Here is a 19,600-nt window from a genome sequence, read left to right as displayed (position 1 = left end):
ATATCAAACTTTGTTCCGTTTTGAATTGCAATAATATAAAGGGAACCATTTTAAGATACTCTTCAAAATCTAAGTTTGAGTGATACTCTGGCACGCTCTTCTTTCACAAATGATACCTGACAAGATGTGGAAACAAAAGCAAAAAAACACTTGTTTGAATGTTGATTTATATAATTATTATTTAATTCCAGGGTTGTCCTTTGTGACATTTTTTTTGTGATATTCATTGACATGTGGTTTTGGGGAAAAACATAATCCCATTAGGGGGAAAAAAAACATCACACCCTTGAAAGACCTGTTGGTCAGTTCCAGTGACTCTGTTGTTGCAACATGTATTTTGATATCTTGCATTAAGAATGTGCTTTACAATTTCCCACATTCTTTTGATGAATTTATTTAAATTCTGTCTTTAACTGTATACAAAAGCTGTGCCACAGATCAACTGACACTGCTGCAAGTCCTTTGTTACTCAGATTTGATTCAGTCATAAATGACTGAACGTTCTTTCAGATGCACAATGTGAGCACAACTCCGCCCAGTTTATCTGCTGCGTCCATGGTCAAATAATATTCTGTAATTTACATTCAAATAGTAAATACAGCTATATGTAACAGAATTGACAAACTAATTTAAATTCCAGTTATTGTGTTTCTACATCTGAAAGCTGGTCTGAAGTCTTAAATATGAGTATATTCATTTCCTGGGAAAAACAAGTTACAGGCAGGCTGAGGCAAGAACAGACAATTTCTTGAATATGAGTTTGCCTTTTGCCTGTTTGTACAAGTGAGATGTTTGACTACTTAGACTTATGGGAACTGGAAATGTGGAAAGCCCCGGTGAATAATGAATGAAGCACCTTGACTGATGGGCAGTAAAAAGTTATGGCCCCACCCGTCCCTTCCATCAAGTCCTCAGATCAATAAACAAAACATTAAATACTATTATACGGTGTATAAATAGTTTGCATTGCAACAATAAATAATGCTAAAGTTGAAGCATGGGTGCACTATAAATCATGAATATTTTTCATCTTAATATTTAAATCACTGTGAGGCCAAGATGTCATGTAAAAAAAAAAAAGTTTTATTACATTTCTTTTTACAGAATGAAAAAATCATTTTAATTAATCAGATATTTATATATTAAACATTTTAGTACAGAGGAAAAAAAAGTGCCCCATCATCACACAACCAAGCCAAACCATCACTCGGGCTGATCACTCCAGCAGCCGCTCCAAATGACGAGTCACGCCCATACACAGCCTGAGGAATGCAGTACTATTGCATTGCAGCTAATTCATCCTGAGTCAACATTCCTTCGATATCGTGCATTAGCTAATGAGCTTTAGCTGCTGACTACAGCTGCACAAAAGTAACAGATCTTACATCAGACACTGACTCAGACGTCCTGCAGAAATAAATTAACTGACAGTGTTTCTGGAGGTCTTGGATTGAATGACCCTGTCAACATAATGACATCATACATTAAAAAAAAGGCATTGGTCAAAGCTAGGCACCTATTCCCGGGCAAAAGGTGTAAATGGCCTAATTAAGACAAAAGTTTTATTTGAGTTAAAAAAAATGTACCATCAGTAATTAAAACAAATCTGAATTATAAATAGGCATTAGAATTAGGAATCTGGACTGTAAAAAAAAAAAAAAAAAAAAAAAAAAAGACCACAACAGATTTAGAACCCGAAACAGTGTAAAAAAAAACTAACTGCACAGTAATACTATGTGAATTGGCAGTAACCAGATGTGCTGGTTAGTTCAACATCTTGAAAATACAAAACATACAAAACATGGAAAAGTTCCTCCAGCAGACACTTAGATGACAGACGTGGTGTAATGCACTTGGATGGATTCCACCAAACCTGTTTGCAAATCGGTCAGAAAGTAGTCCCAGACATTGAGTGGCAGATTGGCTTTGGTGGTTAAAGGAATACTTCACCCCCCAAATGACCATGTGTGTATCAATTACTCAACTCGTGTTAGGTTGAATTTGTGAGAAGAACTCTGTTTTTCTTGCATGCCTCCAAGATAAATGAAGAATCTGAAATTATAAGGCTACATGTTTAACACAGCGAAACTCAGAACATCAATTTAAAAACTGTCACACGACTTGTGCAGTATAAACCAAGTGTTATTTACCCAATCCTGTGCTCGGCACTGCCCAAAAAAGTGAAAGTTTAACTTATTGATGGTCTCGTCAAAGCCAGACACCATTAACAAAAACAGTAATTTTACCTTGCTGAACATGGGAGCTGCTGGTCTGCTTCTGTGTTTATAAGTTGGTTTATTTGTGTTATTGTGCAACTTTGCTTGTGTTATTATGTGACTTTGATGAGTCAGAGCTAACCCTTGAAAACACTGAAGGCAGTGGTAGACTAACAGCTTCCATGTTCAGCAAGGTAAAATTACAGTTTTTATCAATGAGGTCTGGCATTGAAAAAAAGTTTCAGTTCAGTTCAGTTCCTGTTATGACGGGGCTGCTGTTTGAGAAGCACTAAGCATAACAGATTTGAATTACACTGCACAGATGTGTGAGTTTATAAACAGATGTTTTGTATAGTTTTGCTGTTGTTACACGTGGACTCCCATAACTAAACAACACTAAAATAAGTGTTTTGGGATTCTTCATTGGAGGCATTCAAAATTAGGACAAATGAAATGTCAACATGGTGTGGGTGACTGATACACAAATGAACATTTTAGGGATGAAGTTGTCATTCTGTCGCTGAAGAGTCACAGATTTCAGCCTCTGCAGTAAGACACTTAACATTCGCTTGCCCTTTCATTTCTTATATCCCCCCCGCCACATTAAACGTGAGCTTCTGTTATGAAGTCGAAAAAAGGCCAATTTTCTTCAAATGCTGTTGCTAGTCAACTGTGACAGGCATATAGTTAAGTGTAAATTGTTTATTATATGTATTTTGTGAAGCTTTTTGACTGCTGGCAAAGTGAACCATCTGCAGGACTGTCTGGCTCTGTTAAAAAAAAAAAAAACAGTTTAGGAGAGACATTCAGAAACTGCTATTCCTTCTCTTACCACATACACCCCAAATGCCTTCAACCTCATGAGCTGACTGAGGTGCAAGATTATCATTTCATCACAGTAAAAAAACACATCTTCATCGTGACTCCAGATGCTCGAAATTCAGTCTGAGATTTGACATCCTTACGTCCCTCTGGCTCAAAAGAAATTGGGCCTCTGTGTCATAGCCCTCACAAGAGTTACATTAAGTGGCAACCTCACGTGACATTGATCTTTGTGGGGATCCTCATGCTAGACACAGATGGCGATGTTTGTTTGTGAGAGGTCCATAGAAAAACTTTACAGTGACACCGCAATGTCCATTTTCTCTGTGGCACAGTGAGCTCTGGTGGGCTTCTGTGGTAAAGCAGCAGCAGTGCCGTCGCTACCTGGATGCATCGGGGATGAGTCTCTTAAACCAGCGGCCCACCGCCACGTCCACTCTCAGCACTAACGTGACCCCGATCAGCAGAGACGCGCTGCTCATCAGGAACCCTGAGGCCTCAAACATTAACCTAAAGAGAGAAAACAACAGACTCTGAAGTGATGGTTGGAAGATACAAAAGTTTAAACAATTCCAGTTTTTAGTTTCAATTCAAAGTCCAACTTGGCACCTTTTTCAAACCATGAAAATGTTGTTCTAAAGGAAACAGGATAAGGCGAGAGGGAAATCCAGGCACTCCAAAAGTATGCAAATGTGAAAAACAAGGAGGATTTACATTAAAAGGCCTTTATTATAGTGGCTAAATCATTACAAAAAGCCAACATGTTTCAACCAAACACAAACCTCCTTCTATAAAGAAACTTTTTTATTTTTATAAAAAGAAATTTGTATTTTTCTGTGTTTTTTAACTAAATGTTCACAATTTTGATAAATGCAAAGCACAATAACATTAATTAAAAAGAAATAAAATCTAGCAATTCCCCCTTTCAGATGAGCAGATGTAAATATGTAGAACTCACAGTGGTCGCACACTTTCTAATGTGTATTCACTGAACAGCCCGGATAGAGTAAGTGGTTGGCATTTATACCGTGTCCATATTCTCAAAAGCCTTTACTGTTAGTGAGTTTGTGTGAGCTGGAAAATCCATTCAGGCACTTACTTGGGTGCAAAAACCTTCCACACCATTAGGTGTCTCCTGAGGATAGCAGCGGCACAGACTGAAGCAAAGACCTGTGAAGAGATGCACAGATACTGACTGGAGTGACGTGATACCGTTACACATGAACGGCAAGGCTTATGAAGAAAAGAAAATAAAAAAATAAACACAGAAAGGAGACTTAAGCTCCGGTCACACATCCTTAAATAAATGTTTGAGATTGGTGACCAAACACTCAGATGTTACTCTAATGTGTGAATCTACACAGATTGAACTGAAGCGTGTCACGATCTGTGGACGAACCTGTGCTCCGAGAATAAAGAGGTAGCGTGTTGAGAGTTGAAGAAGGGCGGTGCTGAACTGCTGGGGGTTTTCTCTCAGTCTCATCTCCATCACAGCATCCTCTCCTTCGTCCCCACAAGCGCGTCCTCCCCTGCTCCCGCGCACTTCACACACCAGGGGCCAGAACAGTAGCAAGGGACAACCCACTGAAGACAAAATCCATGGACACAAATGCTAATCAGCAAGGTTCAGTTTCATTTCTAGCATTGGGCTAAAAACTGTATAACTCAGTTACTTTATTTGAGATCAACTTATAATTAAATTTTGGAGATGAATGATATAAGAAAAAAACAAGACTTAATAAAATAAGTAAATAAAAATATTTAAGAAAAGTTAAAAAAGAGTTTGTGCTATAAGTGGAAACAAGTGAGCTATAGCATGGGTGTGTGTATATACATGTGAATACAGCTATTTTGTTAAATTTATTTCTTTTTAAATTAATTGTATTCGCTCTCAGTTTTTTTTCTTCTGCACAATATCTACTTCTTTTGAGTATGTTTTGTTATAACAAAATTTGAATAACTTATTTTGTTATTTCATTTACTTCAAAATAATAATACACAGGATGGATCAGCTTTGATCAAACACTCAAAAGATCAACAGGCTTTTTAATTTCTCTACTTCAGTGGACCAGGGTGCCATTTCTACTGTTGACTGAATATTATAATTCTTAGTTTCTAATGAATTTGTCTTTTATTCTGTTGAATCCCATAATTTTTGCAGCAGCAAAAACCTAATTTCCCTAAAGGATCGTGTTTTTAATCATGTTTTTTCATCACATCAAACTCAGTAAACTCATTAAACCATTTGTTGCTGCTTCTGTGTGAATAACTACCTGCGAACAAGATGTGTGAGGCAAAAGTGTTGAGGGTAACCAGTGAGGCGGGCAGAATGGTGCCTGTGTGTCCTTCAGGGAATCCCACAAAGGCAGCACCCCACTGGATGGAAGGGAAGGTGGGAAGGTGACCTGTGGCATGGAAGAACTGGGTGGCAGCCAGGGCCCACAGCACCACCGGAGTCCAGGGCACATTAAAACCACCTGAAAGGGGAGGACATTTTCTTTAGAAAGGTCAGGATTCCCACAAATCATCATGGACAAAATTTCAAAACCTTCAGAAATTTTAAAATCCAACCAAATTTCTGTTTTTTACAATTTCTGTCGGTTATAGATGGTGTCATTTTGGTGGAAAAAAAAAAAGTCACACGTCAATGCATATCAGAGCTGAGTAAGTCATCAGCTACAGAAAATAAATTCCCTGTTATGTTACATTAATGTACTTTAATTTATTATAAGCAACACATTTCAATTATTTTTACTAGTTCCATGACTTTTGGAAAATGTGATTGTGAAATTCCATGACTGTTCCAGGTTTTCCATGACCATGGGAACCATAATAGGACATAGACTGTGACGTAAGGGACAAACACACCACAAAAGCAGAGATTCTGAGTCTCACCAGAATATGTTCCTTGCAGGCCACTGAGGGTTGTGGAGGAAGCGTGAATGTGCAACAGAGCTCCCATTTCGAGCAGCAGCAGGAGGAAAGACAGAGCCATGCCCTCTGGGTGCAACAGCAGCAGTCCGATTCCCAGCAGGCCGCAAAACAGCAGCAAAGGGGCAGAGTACACAGTTCCCAGCCCGTAGGCCTCCACAGCGGGCCTGCTGTCCACCTCGCTGCCCCCGCTCAGCTCTCCGTCGTCCAGCGAACGACGCATTCGCTGGTAGATCTGGGGGATGAGGTGGTGCAGCTCGGCTTGGGGGCTGATGCCCGTGCTCGCTCGGTAGCGGGGCGGGGGTAGGGACGGACCTCTGGCTGAGGCTGCAGCCCTGGTCTTCACAAACACAGTGAGGGGGTCCAGCCAGATCAGGAACAGCCCCAATCCCAGGAGACAGAAGGCGGCCCTGGGGAGGGCCAGCTGGGCCAGGCTGATGAGCTCGGCCAGATTCCTAAAGCTGTCCTCTGGAGTGGCACTAACAGCCCAGTGCAACGCCAGGCACACAGACAGCAGCGGCAGGATCCAGCGGGCCGTGAACACCGTCCCACCTGCGGAGTTGAGGTTGCCGTAATGGCGGAGACAGCGCCTAAGCAGGTATGTCCACAAGCCCAGGGAGACGACAGAGAGCACATAGTGGAGGTTTTTCAGCTGGCTGTTCTGCAAACGTGAAAGAGGAGACAGAAACAGGGACGGCTGGCAGGAGCCCTGTTCTTCCCGGCAGGCGTGGAAGGAGAGGGAGAGGTAGAGACTGCCAACAAGAAGTCCTAAGCAGGCTAAGAGGGTGCTGCTTTCTTTCCTCACAATCGACGGGGACACAGCTGGCGAAGGCAGGAACCCTGCAGCCTTCAGAGGGTCATAGCTGGGGGGCACGAGCAGCCCCTCCCAGTTGAGATGGATGGGAATATAGAGAGCCAGAGAGAACACCAGAAAGGTCACGGCGCGGCCCTCAGCGATCACGTAGCTGTCTGAGAGCAGGGAGGCACAGCGGAGGAGCGGCACCAACAGAGGGGGGATGAGGATGCGGCGTGGGGTCAGCCAGCCTGTGCATTTCGGAGCTTTCGATCCGTTCTTTTCCACAGCGATCGCTCTGTATCGATGAGCTCTCCAGAGGAAGAGAAGTTCGGAGCTGAGGGCGGCGGCTGCCAGGCACCACGCTACCTCTACGTAGCCCTGCATGAGGAGCTGACCAGCAGCCACACAAACCCCTGCCATTAGTGCCACTAGAACCGGGGCCTTGAGTCCAGGTCCGTTCTCCCGGATCAGTATGAAGGACAGCTCAGACAGGATGAAACACGTCAAGCAAGCAAATGCCAGGATGGCTAAACCTGCCGCCATCTTCAGCGGGTTGAATCGAGCCCAGGTAGCTCGGCAGGTGTCTCTGACGGAGGTGAGGTAGGCCTGCAGGGAGGCGGCCAGCTGTGGGGAGGGTGACCGACCCTCTCTGACCGTTGTGAGGTACTCAGAGGAGAGGCGGGAGAATTCATGCTTCAGCTGAGAGAGGCTCTCCGGGGGGATGTCTTTGGCCATGCCAGAGTACGTCTCCAGGAAACGGTTGACCTTCAGAAATAAAACAGAAAAACAGGATTATTATACATGCTCCATAATGTGTGCAGTGTTTCCTGTATGAAGATATCTAAAACCTGTGCGTGACAGCTCTAAACTCAGCAGGCTACCTGCTTTGCATTGATCCACAGCGCCTCCAGCTGGCTGAGACGCCCAACTGCACCTTCAGTCTGTCCATGAGGGGGAAACACGGGCAGGAGAACCTGACCCACACTGCTGTACGGGATGGGAACTCCCAGCAGCAGAGCCAGGGTGGGCACCAGGTCTGTCTGAGGCACCACGTGCGGTTCACTCTACAAACATGAAAATAAAAAAAGAGAGAAAACAAAACCCAGCTGTGTTACATTACTTCTCCAATTATCTTTGTTTTAATGGGCTGCTTTGATATTTTTGAAAACCAAAAAAAAAACACATCCTTGTAAGGAGGGATTTGTGCAGACATACATCTGTTTCTCCAGTAGATAGAGATCTTTAAAGTTAAAGGGCTGCTATGGTATTCTTAGAGGTCCAATATGTAACAGGAAGAACGTGTCATAGTGATCACTAAAGATGTGCAATTACTTAATGTAAGATGAGACAGTTGTCAGCAGCTGACAAAAGACAATCTTGGGAAATGAAGGGAAATCCAATGTGCCATTGTGCAATGACCACTTGTGGCCACAACGGCTGCTGTTCGGCTAAAGTTACTTAGCCTCGCATTAAATAACTGTCTGTATTTAGACAAAGTTCTTTTACGGCTGCTTGTTATTCAGTCCTAGTTAAAAGGACAATAAATTAATAAAAGACAAAAAAGAACAGAATTCTTTTTCAGTAACAGACGATTTTTCTTCTGTGAGCACTAAAAGTGAAATCTATTTAGTTTGAGAGCTTTTTGTGATCCGCCTTTGTGAACTGTAATTCAGTGAGATTGGTGGATTTGCTCATTTGTGAGTGTTTCACTGTCAAGAAAAGACATCATGTCTAACAATAACCCCTTTCTTTGCAGTAGGGGATTTCCTGTGTACTCAGGTAACCTGATCCATTATATAACGCTCCAATTATGCAGCAATTATGGAAGTCATCAGTGAAGTTCACTTTACTGGTGCGAGATCCACTTTTATCCCTGAAAAGGCGGAGACCACCTGCCAGCATCGATTTAGTGGATTCGTGGAACTGCACAGCCAACCGTGAACAGAAACGATCATGCACTGAATGGTTTGATGTTTCATACTCAGAATACAGCAAACACTCTGCTGATTTGAGGAGATAATTGTGATGTGAGTGAATATTTGCTGCTGATATAAAAAGACATAAAAACACAGATAGGAGCTAATAGTTACATGATGATTTTCCTCTGGTTCATTATCAGCTCATCTTTAGACTGAATCTGTTGTTTTCTTTGTCTCTTTGATAGTATTTTATGTTCTTTGAAGGTGCAAGGGTCCAAAGTTTCATTCTGACGATTATTAATAGATTAAAAAGAGTCTGTTCTGTCAGCTTTCAGCAGTCTAAAACAGTGCTCATCTCTCACTCTGCATTTCATTTACATTTCCTTTACTTATTATTGGAATGTGGCATTTGGACCTGGAATTTATTTTGATTACCACAAAATGTCAAAGCACATTTATACCAGGGATGCATGATATTGGATTTTCACAGATATCTAATATGCCAATATTTTCTGACTCGTTTGGCTGATTACCAATGCTGATACATACACATATGTTTTTCCACCTAAGTGCAGAGAACATTGAGTTTTTCCTGTTGTGAAATGACATTATTACACCTACCCTTATTGTGATGGCCCATTAGTGGCACATGCAAACAAAATATACAGTGGATTTCCAAATGTAAAAATTCAAACTACTTTAACCTATGTTACATGTAAAACAGCATGCATCTGCTGATGCCGATGACATGCCGATACTATCGTGCATCCCCTTCTATTCTTTTTATATGTGATATAATGTGACATATTTCTGTTGTCATTCTGCATTCTGCAAATTTACATGCGCCATCATTGTCAACAAACTGCCTGTATAAAAGGCGACGACTTTACCGACCTGAGACGGCGGTCCGGGAAACAGAGGAGAAGGGCTGTAGAGGAAGATGGCAGCATCTGTCTCCTTCTGACTTTCTCCACCGTGATCTCCAGTGTCTGTCATCCCGTGATCTCCCATCACCACCAGCAGGGTGTCATTCTGCAGGCGGTCAATCACAGACCTGAAGGAAGAGCACGAGGGTTAGAGGGATTCAAATTTAAATCCACAATGTCTCACATGTGAAATTTTAATGTTTAATCATGAATCAGTTGCAGTCAGTGTAAGTGGTTTTAATCCTTAACCCTTTGACACCTGAGCATATTGGCTTGATGTCTTTCAAAATAATGGCAAAAAGGAAGAGGGCCACCAAAAAAAAAGCAAAAAGTACAAAAAAATTACCTGAAATTCATTTTAAAAAAGAAGAAAATAAAAAAAATTTTTTTTAAAAAGGATATGACCTGAAAAAAAGTGCTTTTCTTTTTTCCCTAGACATTTTCCCAAATTTTTTTTAAAACAATTTTCTAAATCTACCAGTTTCTTGCAAATGTGGTATATTTCTTCCCAAGTTGCTCATTGCTGTTGCTCAGCAGCTGTGCTGTAGTCTGACCTGATGACTCCGTCCATCTGGGTAAGCTTGTCAGCCATGGCCGGGTGGTTGGGGCCGAACCTGTGGCCGCAGTGATCCACTCCGAGGAAATGAGCAACCAGGACGTCCCAGTCATTCCCCACCACTGTCAAAACCAACAGCAAGTGACAGACGCACAGATGTGAAGCGAGTACAACAGAAGAAGAGCGCAGAAGGACAGAAGTAAATACATACTAGTTGTGTAGAGGTGCTGGAGGATGCCGTTGTCCACAGTGTGCAGATCCTTGACATTGAAGGAGGGGAAGGGCAGGGAGCGGTGGAACTTTTTAGGAAAAAGATTCTCCCAAGTGTCGTCGCCCATGAACACAACTCGTTTGCCTGTAAAGGGATACACACATTTCAAATGAACAAAATCTGGACTTTTGGAGTGTGATTAAGCAAGTAAAAATGAAAGAAAAATACATCTGTAAGGCCATATAACTCTAGTTAATTCACAATGAATTAATATTACATACATTGAAAAGCATTGGATTTTATGTCTCCCTCTGCTGGCAGGTTTCCACAAGAGCATACATAATAAGATGTTAAATCCACTGCAGAAGAGACTTGATGATCACTAAAACTATGCGGGGAAAAAAGCAGTATAAGCCAAATGGGTTGGGTTTTTCTTATTGGCATATTGAATATCAGCAAAAAATCCAATATCTTGCATCCTTACTGTGGATAATTCAACTCCCAGTAAAAATATCCTGCATAATCTGCACAGAATTGTACACACTTCTCCTTTAAGTTTTTATTATTTAGTATTATGACTATAAAGTCAAAGCTAAAAAGGTTCATTTTTTGCCTACTCCATCCTGTAATGACTGCAAACTTATTTTAAAACTAGATTTTATTCCATTTAAATGATCGTTTAATCTTTGCACCTCTTGTCTGCACTTTTGCTATTTCTTGTAGTGTTCTTTATTTTAATTTTTTTCAAATTATTTAGTGATTAATTGTACCTTATACACCCTATTTATTTCCTCTTTTATTGTAAATCTGTGTCCCTTATTATGTTTTAATATGATATTGCTCGGTAAAGCACTGTATGGAATGTGCTATACAAATAAAGTTGCCTTGCTTTGCCTATACTGGTACCATTGACAAGATTTTTTTTTCATAATACTGAAGCAGAAGTGCACTTTTTTTCCCTTTTTACACATATTTTAAACCCTGGACTGCTTGGTGCTCTGGCAGTTCATGCAAAATCCCCCCCCCCAAAAAAAACAGGAAAGGCACTGGGGTGTGGTCAGAACAGCAGCAGCGTTTTGATTTGATAGTCACTAATTCACCTCAGCTGTGTGTGTTAGACTGTGAAGGTAGATGTTCCTCTTGAGTTCTGCAGAAAATGTGTGTTTTGCATGGATACAACTGTGGAAATACTTACCGACTTGCCCAAACTGGTGGATGAGGTTGTCCTCCAGTATAGCACTGGATGCAAAGTTGTTCCCCACATCCACAAAGGTGGGCAAGGAGCCAGTGGTGAAGCCCTTGATCCTCTGCATGGTGGTGGTAGGCGGATCTGCACGAAACGGGTACAGGCGGCTGTGTGAAGGCCTGGATGAGACCGTCTCCTCCAGCACGGGCAGCTTGTTCTCGTAGGGCCGGGGATCCGTGTTGTTGGGGTCGAACCAGGCGAAGTCGATCTTGAGGGCGTCGATGATGAGGATCACAGCCCTGCGGAAGCGCGGCTGGACGCGGCAGAAGTCCACCGGCTCCTCTCCGGGCTGGAGGACGTCTCCGCAGGTGCTGGTCCGGTTCACCTCCAGCCTCACCAGCAGGAAGCCGCCGACAAACAGGTAGATGCCCACAAAGTACACCGCACACATCCAGAGGAGCAGGGACAGCACCGGGAGCCCCTTCATCCTGGTGCAACAAAAATTCAGACACTTGTTTCACACCAAAAAGTCAAAGTGCAACACCTGCTACGAGATGCTAATGCTAATAACGTATATATTACTGAAGGCGCGAGTTCCGCTTTAACCAAAATTCACAGTGCACCGTGTTAAGATTTGACAGGTAATATTAACAAGCTAGGTGATCCAGGTTAACGCTGTTAGCCGCGGCTAGCTTCCCTCGCTCTTGTCACTGACCTTGTAGCAGTCGTGTTTTCGTCCTCTCTCGGCCGGAGGGCGGGCGTGAAGTGTGTGTGCTAACAACACAGGGGCACAGGTGTCTCAGGTAAACAGAGAGCGGCGCCGCACCACCCTCACCTTCATCTGGACTCCAGTACAAGATGAGATTAGATGGCTGGTGACAGCTAGGAACTTCAGCGTGCAAGCAACCCGGCGGAAATATATCGCGGACGCTTTTCTATGTAACACTGTGCGCTCGAGAAAATTTTGCCCGAAGTTCAAACTTTCAGGCACATCTACAAGTATTATCAAAATCTAGGAATAAAGCTTTAAATGAATATACGTTGTAAAATTGAATAAAAAGGTAAAATATATATATATATATATATATATATATATATATATATGTTTATGTCTAGGCATTGGTCACCCTTGCTTTCTTTCAATAATATGGGAAGAAGGCGGTGTGCAGACAAAGAAGAAATTACTTTAAAATTTACAGGATTTTACCAAAGTATAGGAAACTTACCTGAAAGCTAATAATAAAAAATAACTAAAATGAAATACAAATTCTGTAGTCATTTTTATTATGTAATGATAATTATAATTATTATTTTTCCCTACATTTTTTTCACCTTAGTTTAAAAAAAAAAATGTTTAAAAATCCAAATCTACTAATTTGTGGAACATCTCTCACTAAGTTGTTCATTTCCTTATGTCCTATTTTGGAAAAAAAAATATGAAAGGCTTATGTTTTGTTTATTTTCTTGTGTGAAATAAATTAAATAAACTACATAAATATAATAATAATAATAATATAATACTAATAATTGCTATTATAATATAATAATAATAATAATATTGACTTGTTTCAATAATAATAATAATAATAATAATAATAATAATAATAATTATTATTATTATTATTATTATTATTATTATTATTATTATTATTATTATACAATTAAGCATACCCCTGAAATTGCCCAATAAGGGCTACTGGATAACTTCTTTTTTTTTTAATGAAAATAATTTTTATTTTAAATGAATAAAATAAATGCAATGTAAACATTTACATTTTATAATGAGGTGTATATATATATATATATATATATATATATATATATATATTATATATATATATATATATATACACCTGACATTATTTCAGATAACCCAAAAAATATTCAATATTCTGTGGATTGTCATCTTGTAGAAAAAAATATAAAGCAGATATATTTTGTTAATTGAATACATTTAATTTGTGTTGCAGTCACATCAATGTCCCATCACCTTTTTTGTCTTATGCTGCCAAAAAATTCCTGAGTTGTTTCTATAAATATTTAACTGCATATGGCATACTTTGGAACTCTTTCAATTGATGGCACGAAATCAAAGGCTGCTGAATTTTGTTACTTCGTTTATCCTTCATGTCATAAACCCTGACACGTGTACCATACCTCCACTGCTTTAATATCTGAGTGGCACATTTTAAAATCTAGTTATTGGCCACAGCGACCTAGTTAACCAATGTTTTTTTTTTTGTTTGTTTATTTTATGGTTAACTACTGAACCCAAGAAGTGACCTAAAAAAATGGAGGTCAACTAAAATATCCATTTCTGAATCACTGTTTTTCTTCAGTAAAGGGCTTTCAAACAGTACATTTAAAGTCCAGTTGTGTCTCTTCTTCTGACAAAATTGTATATTTTCAAAGTGCTTTTCAGGGTCCCATTCCACCACGTCATAAACTTACCAACGTCTGTTCATAAGAACCTCAAATTACCCACGTGCCAATGTCAAACCTGTAAGCACCAGTGAGGGAAACATATGAAATGACACATTTGCAGAGAACAATGAAACTGAATAAATATATTCCATAAGACATAAGAGGTGAAGACAAATACACAGAGGACATGAACTTTCAACTTTTAGGGCTCAATTTGTGTAATTACTAGAAATAGAGAAGGAATCGTGTCTAAATAATAAAGCAAATACCGGATTAGCTTTTTCAGGGAGATACTGTTTTAATCTAACATGAGCCAAATTGTAAATTAACCACATTATAGTAAACTTTCAATCATTTGGAGGCATCCCACCGGACATTATCACATGTAGAAACTAAAGAAGCTGGTCCCAGTGATGCTGAAGACAGTCGAAGAATTGTCAGTGATAAATGAGCCATATCGAAGCAGATGGATCAGGAGTTAACGCGTTAATAGAAATGAACCAAAAAAAAAAAAAAAAAACTGAAAACAAAACAGGCTGCAAAATGAGAAAATACTCCACACAATGCTATGTTTCATTTAAATTTTGAAATAGTCACTTAAATTTTGAAACAGAGCAGTCAAATTAAAAACCTTTACATACAAAACTATCAGCATTTATGCAATGTTACAAACCATGCACAACAGAACTGATGCATGAAAGAAATTGCCCACAAATAATGACTTAAATGCTAAAAAAATCAGGTACTAAACAACTTGGAGGGCTTATTTTTTGTAGCCGCAGTGGCCTATAACTCCCAAAAAGCGATTGAAGGTCCTCTTACAAAAGACATTAATTTTCCCCACGACACCGAGGCAAAACATCCCAGGAGTTAGTAAAGTTGGTCTTTTGTTCCTCCTGTCTTGTCAGTAGAAGGTGTGAGAACATCACGCTGCGATGTCTCGGAGCCTCGATAACAGAAACAAAAACTGCGTCTCCTGGTTCGGTGTTGTTTTACTGCTTTGAGTTCATTCTGTGAGTCCTCTGCTATTGAGATGATTGGTTCACGTGGTCTTCAATCTTCTCCTCCACCACCACTTCTGGCACTTTTGGACTCACCTTTGCCAACGTGCCGTAAATGGTCATAGCCTATGTTCAGGAAGACGACATGAGAACCATCGTTGTCGTGACTGAATAAACAAAAAGCTCTCTGGTGGTTATGCACGTGCACATACCTGTGTGACCATTCCGGTAACGTCACCAGTATTCGAGGGCAGAAGGATGGTGTTGGACTCTTTAGCCAGGTTGGAGAACGCGGACACGTACTGCTCGGCCAAAGTCAGCGAGGCTGCTGCGTTTCCATTCTGTACAATGCGCGATAAAAAGAATCCAAATTTACTTTCACAATTAAGATTGTAATCATAGGAATCATTAAAAAACAAACTGTTCTTCACCTGCTCGGTCAGAGCATCTGACAGCATACGGATCGCTTTAGCTTTTGCTTCGGCTTTGGCCATGACCGCCTGCGCCTCACCTGGAGGGAACACAGTCATCGATTAGTGACATAACTTGTGTAATCACCTCAAATACAGCAGCAATTTGAATATTTTTAGTGTTACAACCTCATCTTAAAGGGCTAGTTTGGATCTTTTGAAGTGGAGTTAAAACACATTTTAGCCACCTAAACTAAAAAAGTCCCATCTCCAACAAAAACAAAAAAAAGACTGAAAAATCAATATAATTTTGAGTGTTAACTAAATTTAGAATGTTTTCACTGTTTAATGTCTTTATCTGTTGTCAGACAGTGATTTCCAACGGGGAACTAAAGCTGTTTCATCGCTCATTTCAAAGCCAGACTTCATCAAGAAAAACAGTAATTTAACATCGTTGAACATAGGAGCTGCTGCTCCACTGCTGCTGCAAGTATGACAATTAAAAAACAAGGAAACAACAACAAAAAAGGCAATCAAACGAGTATATTTAAAATTTAAAAAAGGAGAAAAATACAAACGTTTGAATAAAAGGTAATAAATAAATAAATCAATAAGGGGGGTTTCATAAATTGATTTTTCTACAAGCTGTTTGCTGTAAAGCTGCTATTGTTTTTTTGTTGTTTTTTCTTTTAGGTGGACCTTTTTTTATGCGGCTAAAATACGTTTTGTTGCTGATCCCAACTGGGGGGGTGCTGACCACCGTCTACTGTACGTATCACACTGACTTTGCATTAGTACCTCTTGCAACCCCACTTCAAATGATCTGAACTATGTGTTTAAAACCTAACAAATAGCAGCAGATAAACAGTGAAAACAAGCGACAGAGGCTGCATTAAAAACTCCAGAGAAAAAACAACTATACAGGGTCTCTACGTGCACCCACCAGCCGCTTTATTGATCTGCTCTGCTTTTTCACCCTCCGAGGCCAGGATCTGAGCTTGTTTACGACCCTCAGCGACATTAATGGCCGCTTCCCTCGTCCCTTCAGACTCCAGCACCGTGGCTCTCTTCTTGCGCTCAGCCTCCACCTACACAGAGTGGAATAAAAATTTGAGTTTAAACTTTTTTTCTGCACCTAATACAGTGCTCTAACTTGCAGGAACTCTCACCAGTAAAATGCTGATTTTATACTCCTGTTACAACAGTTAAATCAAGCTCTCCTGAGCCATCTGTACAAAATACCCTGAAATCTTTCTGTCAAACTCAGTTAACAATCCTGTAACTGCTCTCATTTACTGACATAAGAGAGTTAGCTTAGTTAGCATCATTGAAAAAGGATGTGGTAACCTCAACAAAACAGGACAATCAGAAATAGTATTGGCCCCACCTGCATCTGCATGGACTCTTTGACACGAGGTGGAACGTGTATATCTTTGATTTCATAACGGAGGCAGCGGATCCCCCACTCGTCTGAAGCTTGGTTGATTGAGTGGACGATGTTGGAATTGAGGGACTCCCTTTCCTTAAAAAAAATAAATAAATAAAAGTCAAAAATGTTAAATGGTAACTTTGGTATTTTTCAACCTGGACCATATTTTCCCATGTTTTTGTGTCTAACAGCTTTTATTATTAATCCACTATTAAGCTGAAAAAACAAACTGCAATGTAACCACTAGGGGCACTGTCAATTTCTGTCCACTAAAACTGCTTGTTTTTGACACTGAAGCTCAGATTGTTATTCTAATTGTTTGACAACATTAATGAAAGTATTCTTACAGAGACAGAACTCTTTATTAAAGAATCTGATCCTTTTTGTTCAGTACTGAATACACATACTTAAATTACTATTTATTTCTATTGAGTCTGGTAGGTTTGGCAAAAGCGATTTCAGGGCTGTTTCAGGTTAAAGAAACAGGATCTTACTCTTTGACTAAGACACTAAGAATAACAATCTGAGCCGTTCAGTTGCAAAAACATGCCATTTTCATGTACATTGATCGTTTTAAAAAGGGCCCAATTGGTGACATTACAGCCTGTTTCACAGCAGTTGCAGCACTTTTGCTCAATTCTGGACCAATTTAAGAAAAAAAAAAAGTTGTTCGCATTAGTCACTTGAACACAAAAACATGGGTCCATGTTGCAAAATGCAGAAGTTATCCTTTAATATTAGCAGTGCCTTTGACATTTTGAATTACAACCCTTCAGAACAAAGCAATAGTTTGTCTGTCATTACCCTGAACACTTTGTCCAGTGTGAGTTTGCCCAGTTCTGATCGCATGGTGGTCTGTGCCAACTGTGTCACGGCATATTCTGGATCCTCAACACCGTAACTGGCCTGGAAAAGAAAATAACAGGTCAAGAGATCAAATAATATGTTACTTTTAATCAGTGTAACAACACAAGAGAGGAGACGGTTGTCCTAGCATTTAAAACAGAGTACCTTAAAGGGGTCTAGGATCCTTAAGTAGAGCACTCCATCAATCTGTAGCGTTACATTATCTGTAAAAACAAGATACACTCGTTTTTAATGTTCTGTACTATATGTCCTAATAACTTATTCTGACACTTTCGGGATCCCTTACCTAGAGATACTGCAGACTGCTCCGGGACATCGATGACAATTTCTTTGAGACTCTGCACATAACGGATTCTGTCCAGTAAGGGTATTAGGAAGTTTAAACCCTAGAGAAAAAAAAAGTGTTACTAATCTTTTGTTTTTTTCCCCCCCAGTGATATCTGACATTATTTCATAAGAAATCTTGTGAGAATAAGCGTTGATATACCGGCTCTAAGATGCGGTGGAAGCGACCCATTCTCTCCACCACCCAGGCTTCCTGCTGGGGCACGAACAGGACCACAGTGTTCATCGGCAGGCTGGACGCCCATCGCTGCTGGGCTGGTGTAACCCACAACCTCGGCGCAGCACGCTGAGTTTGCTACAGAGACACACGGTCAGAAAAGAAGAAAAAAGAAGAAAAAGAGAGATTTTTACCTTTAACTTTAGCTTGGACAATGAATTTCAGATTTATCTATCTTTAAAACATGCTTTATTTAAATCAAAATCCTTCTTGTACTATTGCCACTTGTAATGAAAATAGATAAGGTTAAAAACAATAATTATTTTTATAATTTAGTCTTTATGGTTGAATTGATTGTTCAATTTACATAAAAGTTAGAAAACTGTAGAGAATGCCCCTAACAATTACGCAGCATTACACACACATTACAGCTTATAATGACTTGGCTTGTTGCATACCAGATATTTTGGGGGTATGAACTACAATAAAAAATAGAAAAATACATTAAAAAATATACAAAACCACTATTCATTTTTTATTTAGTTAAGCAAGAAAACTAAATAAGCTCAGTTAAAATATAGCAATGTTTCGATTTTTTTTTTTCTTCACGACTTATTTATCTTAAAATACATTATATATGAGTGTATTCTTGCATATTTTATGTCATGCACTACATAGACAGGAAACCACTTTCATAATAGTAGGTTTCATGTTTTACTCAGAATGAATGGTCAGCATGTCAGTCAGTGTTAGAGGAAAACAGGTGTCTCTCAGGTTAACTTGTTACGGACTCAGAGGTACTTCTATCCCGATGAAGAGTGACATTTGGTGTGTTATTAACACCCTGATGCTCGCTGAATGACACCAGCGGCTGAGGAACAACGCGCCGGAGGTTTGCGCGTGCTAACGCCGGTATGATCGTAAAGCTTTAATTTACCTGCAGCAGCAATCCGCCGGTCCGACACAGCGTCCGCAACATCATTTCTATTTATTCCAGGGACGGTACAAAAGAAGGTTTAGCTTGATAAACTAGAGTCTCTATAAACTCTGTAGTCATGTGTGTGACCCTTTACCGATCAGGAAACGAAAGTTACATCACTGGTGCAGCGGTTAAAATCTCCGACAGTGCGGGCTGCAAGGAGCTAACAGCTATGGTTCCGCTTGCACGATAATGTAATCTGAAAATATTTCTGTCAAAGATTTCACGTCTGTCTTCCTTTCTTTCTTTTTATTCTTCGTATTGCTATTATTATTTTACTTTTAATCTAATTATTTTATTTAATTCATTTGAAAGTAGATTATCCGTAGATTTTTAACATTTTATTGTTTAATTGTAAGTTTTTTGGTCCTGCGAAATTGTATATATTATTGTTTTTCTTGTTTTTTAAATATGTTTTTATTTTT

At 39.8% G+C, this 19,600-nt stretch overlaps 2 protein-coding genes and 1 long non-coding RNA gene across 3 annotated transcripts; 1 reads left to right on the top strand and 2 right to left on the bottom strand.

The window, feature by feature from the left end:
- Positions 1-1,134: 1,134 nt before the first annotated feature.
- Positions 1,135-12,455, bottom strand: pigo (phosphatidylinositol glycan anchor biosynthesis, class O). Its single transcript, XM_042509111.1, has 11 exons — positions 12,279-12,455; positions 11,573-12,051; positions 10,378-10,521; positions 10,165-10,288; positions 9,579-9,738; positions 7,647-7,829; positions 5,934-7,530; positions 5,312-5,515; positions 4,438-4,622; positions 4,138-4,208; positions 1,135-3,548 (listed from the first exon to the last, which is right to left on the bottom strand). Exons 2-11 carry the CDS (start codon positions 12,048-12,050, stop codon positions 3,419-3,421), a joined length of 3,276 nt encoding a protein of 1,091 aa, XP_042365045.1. The 5' UTR covers position 12,051; positions 12,279-12,455; the 3' UTR covers positions 1,135-3,418.
- On the top strand, positions 11,917-18,209 carry LOC121959667. The gene is made up of 3 exons (XR_006106937.1): positions 11,917-11,984; positions 16,092-16,166; positions 18,129-18,209. It is a non-coding gene; the product is annotated as an uncharacterized LOC121959667 (long non-coding RNA).
- On the bottom strand, positions 14,116-19,373 carry stoml2 (stomatin (EPB72)-like 2). The gene is made up of 10 exons (XM_042509113.1): positions 19,134-19,373; positions 18,182-18,334; positions 17,981-18,080; positions 17,839-17,897; positions 17,632-17,733; positions 16,786-16,920; positions 16,342-16,486; positions 15,420-15,499; positions 15,201-15,329; positions 14,116-15,114 (listed from the first exon to the last, which is right to left on the bottom strand). The coding sequence occupies exons 1-10, from the start codon at positions 19,176-19,178 to the stop codon at positions 15,013-15,015; spliced, it is 1,050 nt and encodes a 349-aa protein (XP_042365047.1). The 5' UTR covers positions 19,179-19,373; the 3' UTR covers positions 14,116-15,012.
- Positions 19,374-19,600: the final 227 nt, after the last annotated feature.

Source organism: Plectropomus leopardus, chromosome 20, assembly GCF_008729295.1.
Source record: "Plectropomus leopardus isolate mb chromosome 20, YSFRI_Pleo_2.0, whole genome shotgun sequence".
Classification (NCBI taxonomy): domain Eukaryota; kingdom Metazoa; phylum Chordata; class Actinopteri; order Perciformes; family Serranidae; genus Plectropomus; species Plectropomus leopardus.
Note: the sequence above shows the minus strand (reverse complement) of the source record. Positions and strands in the feature narration are given on the sequence as shown.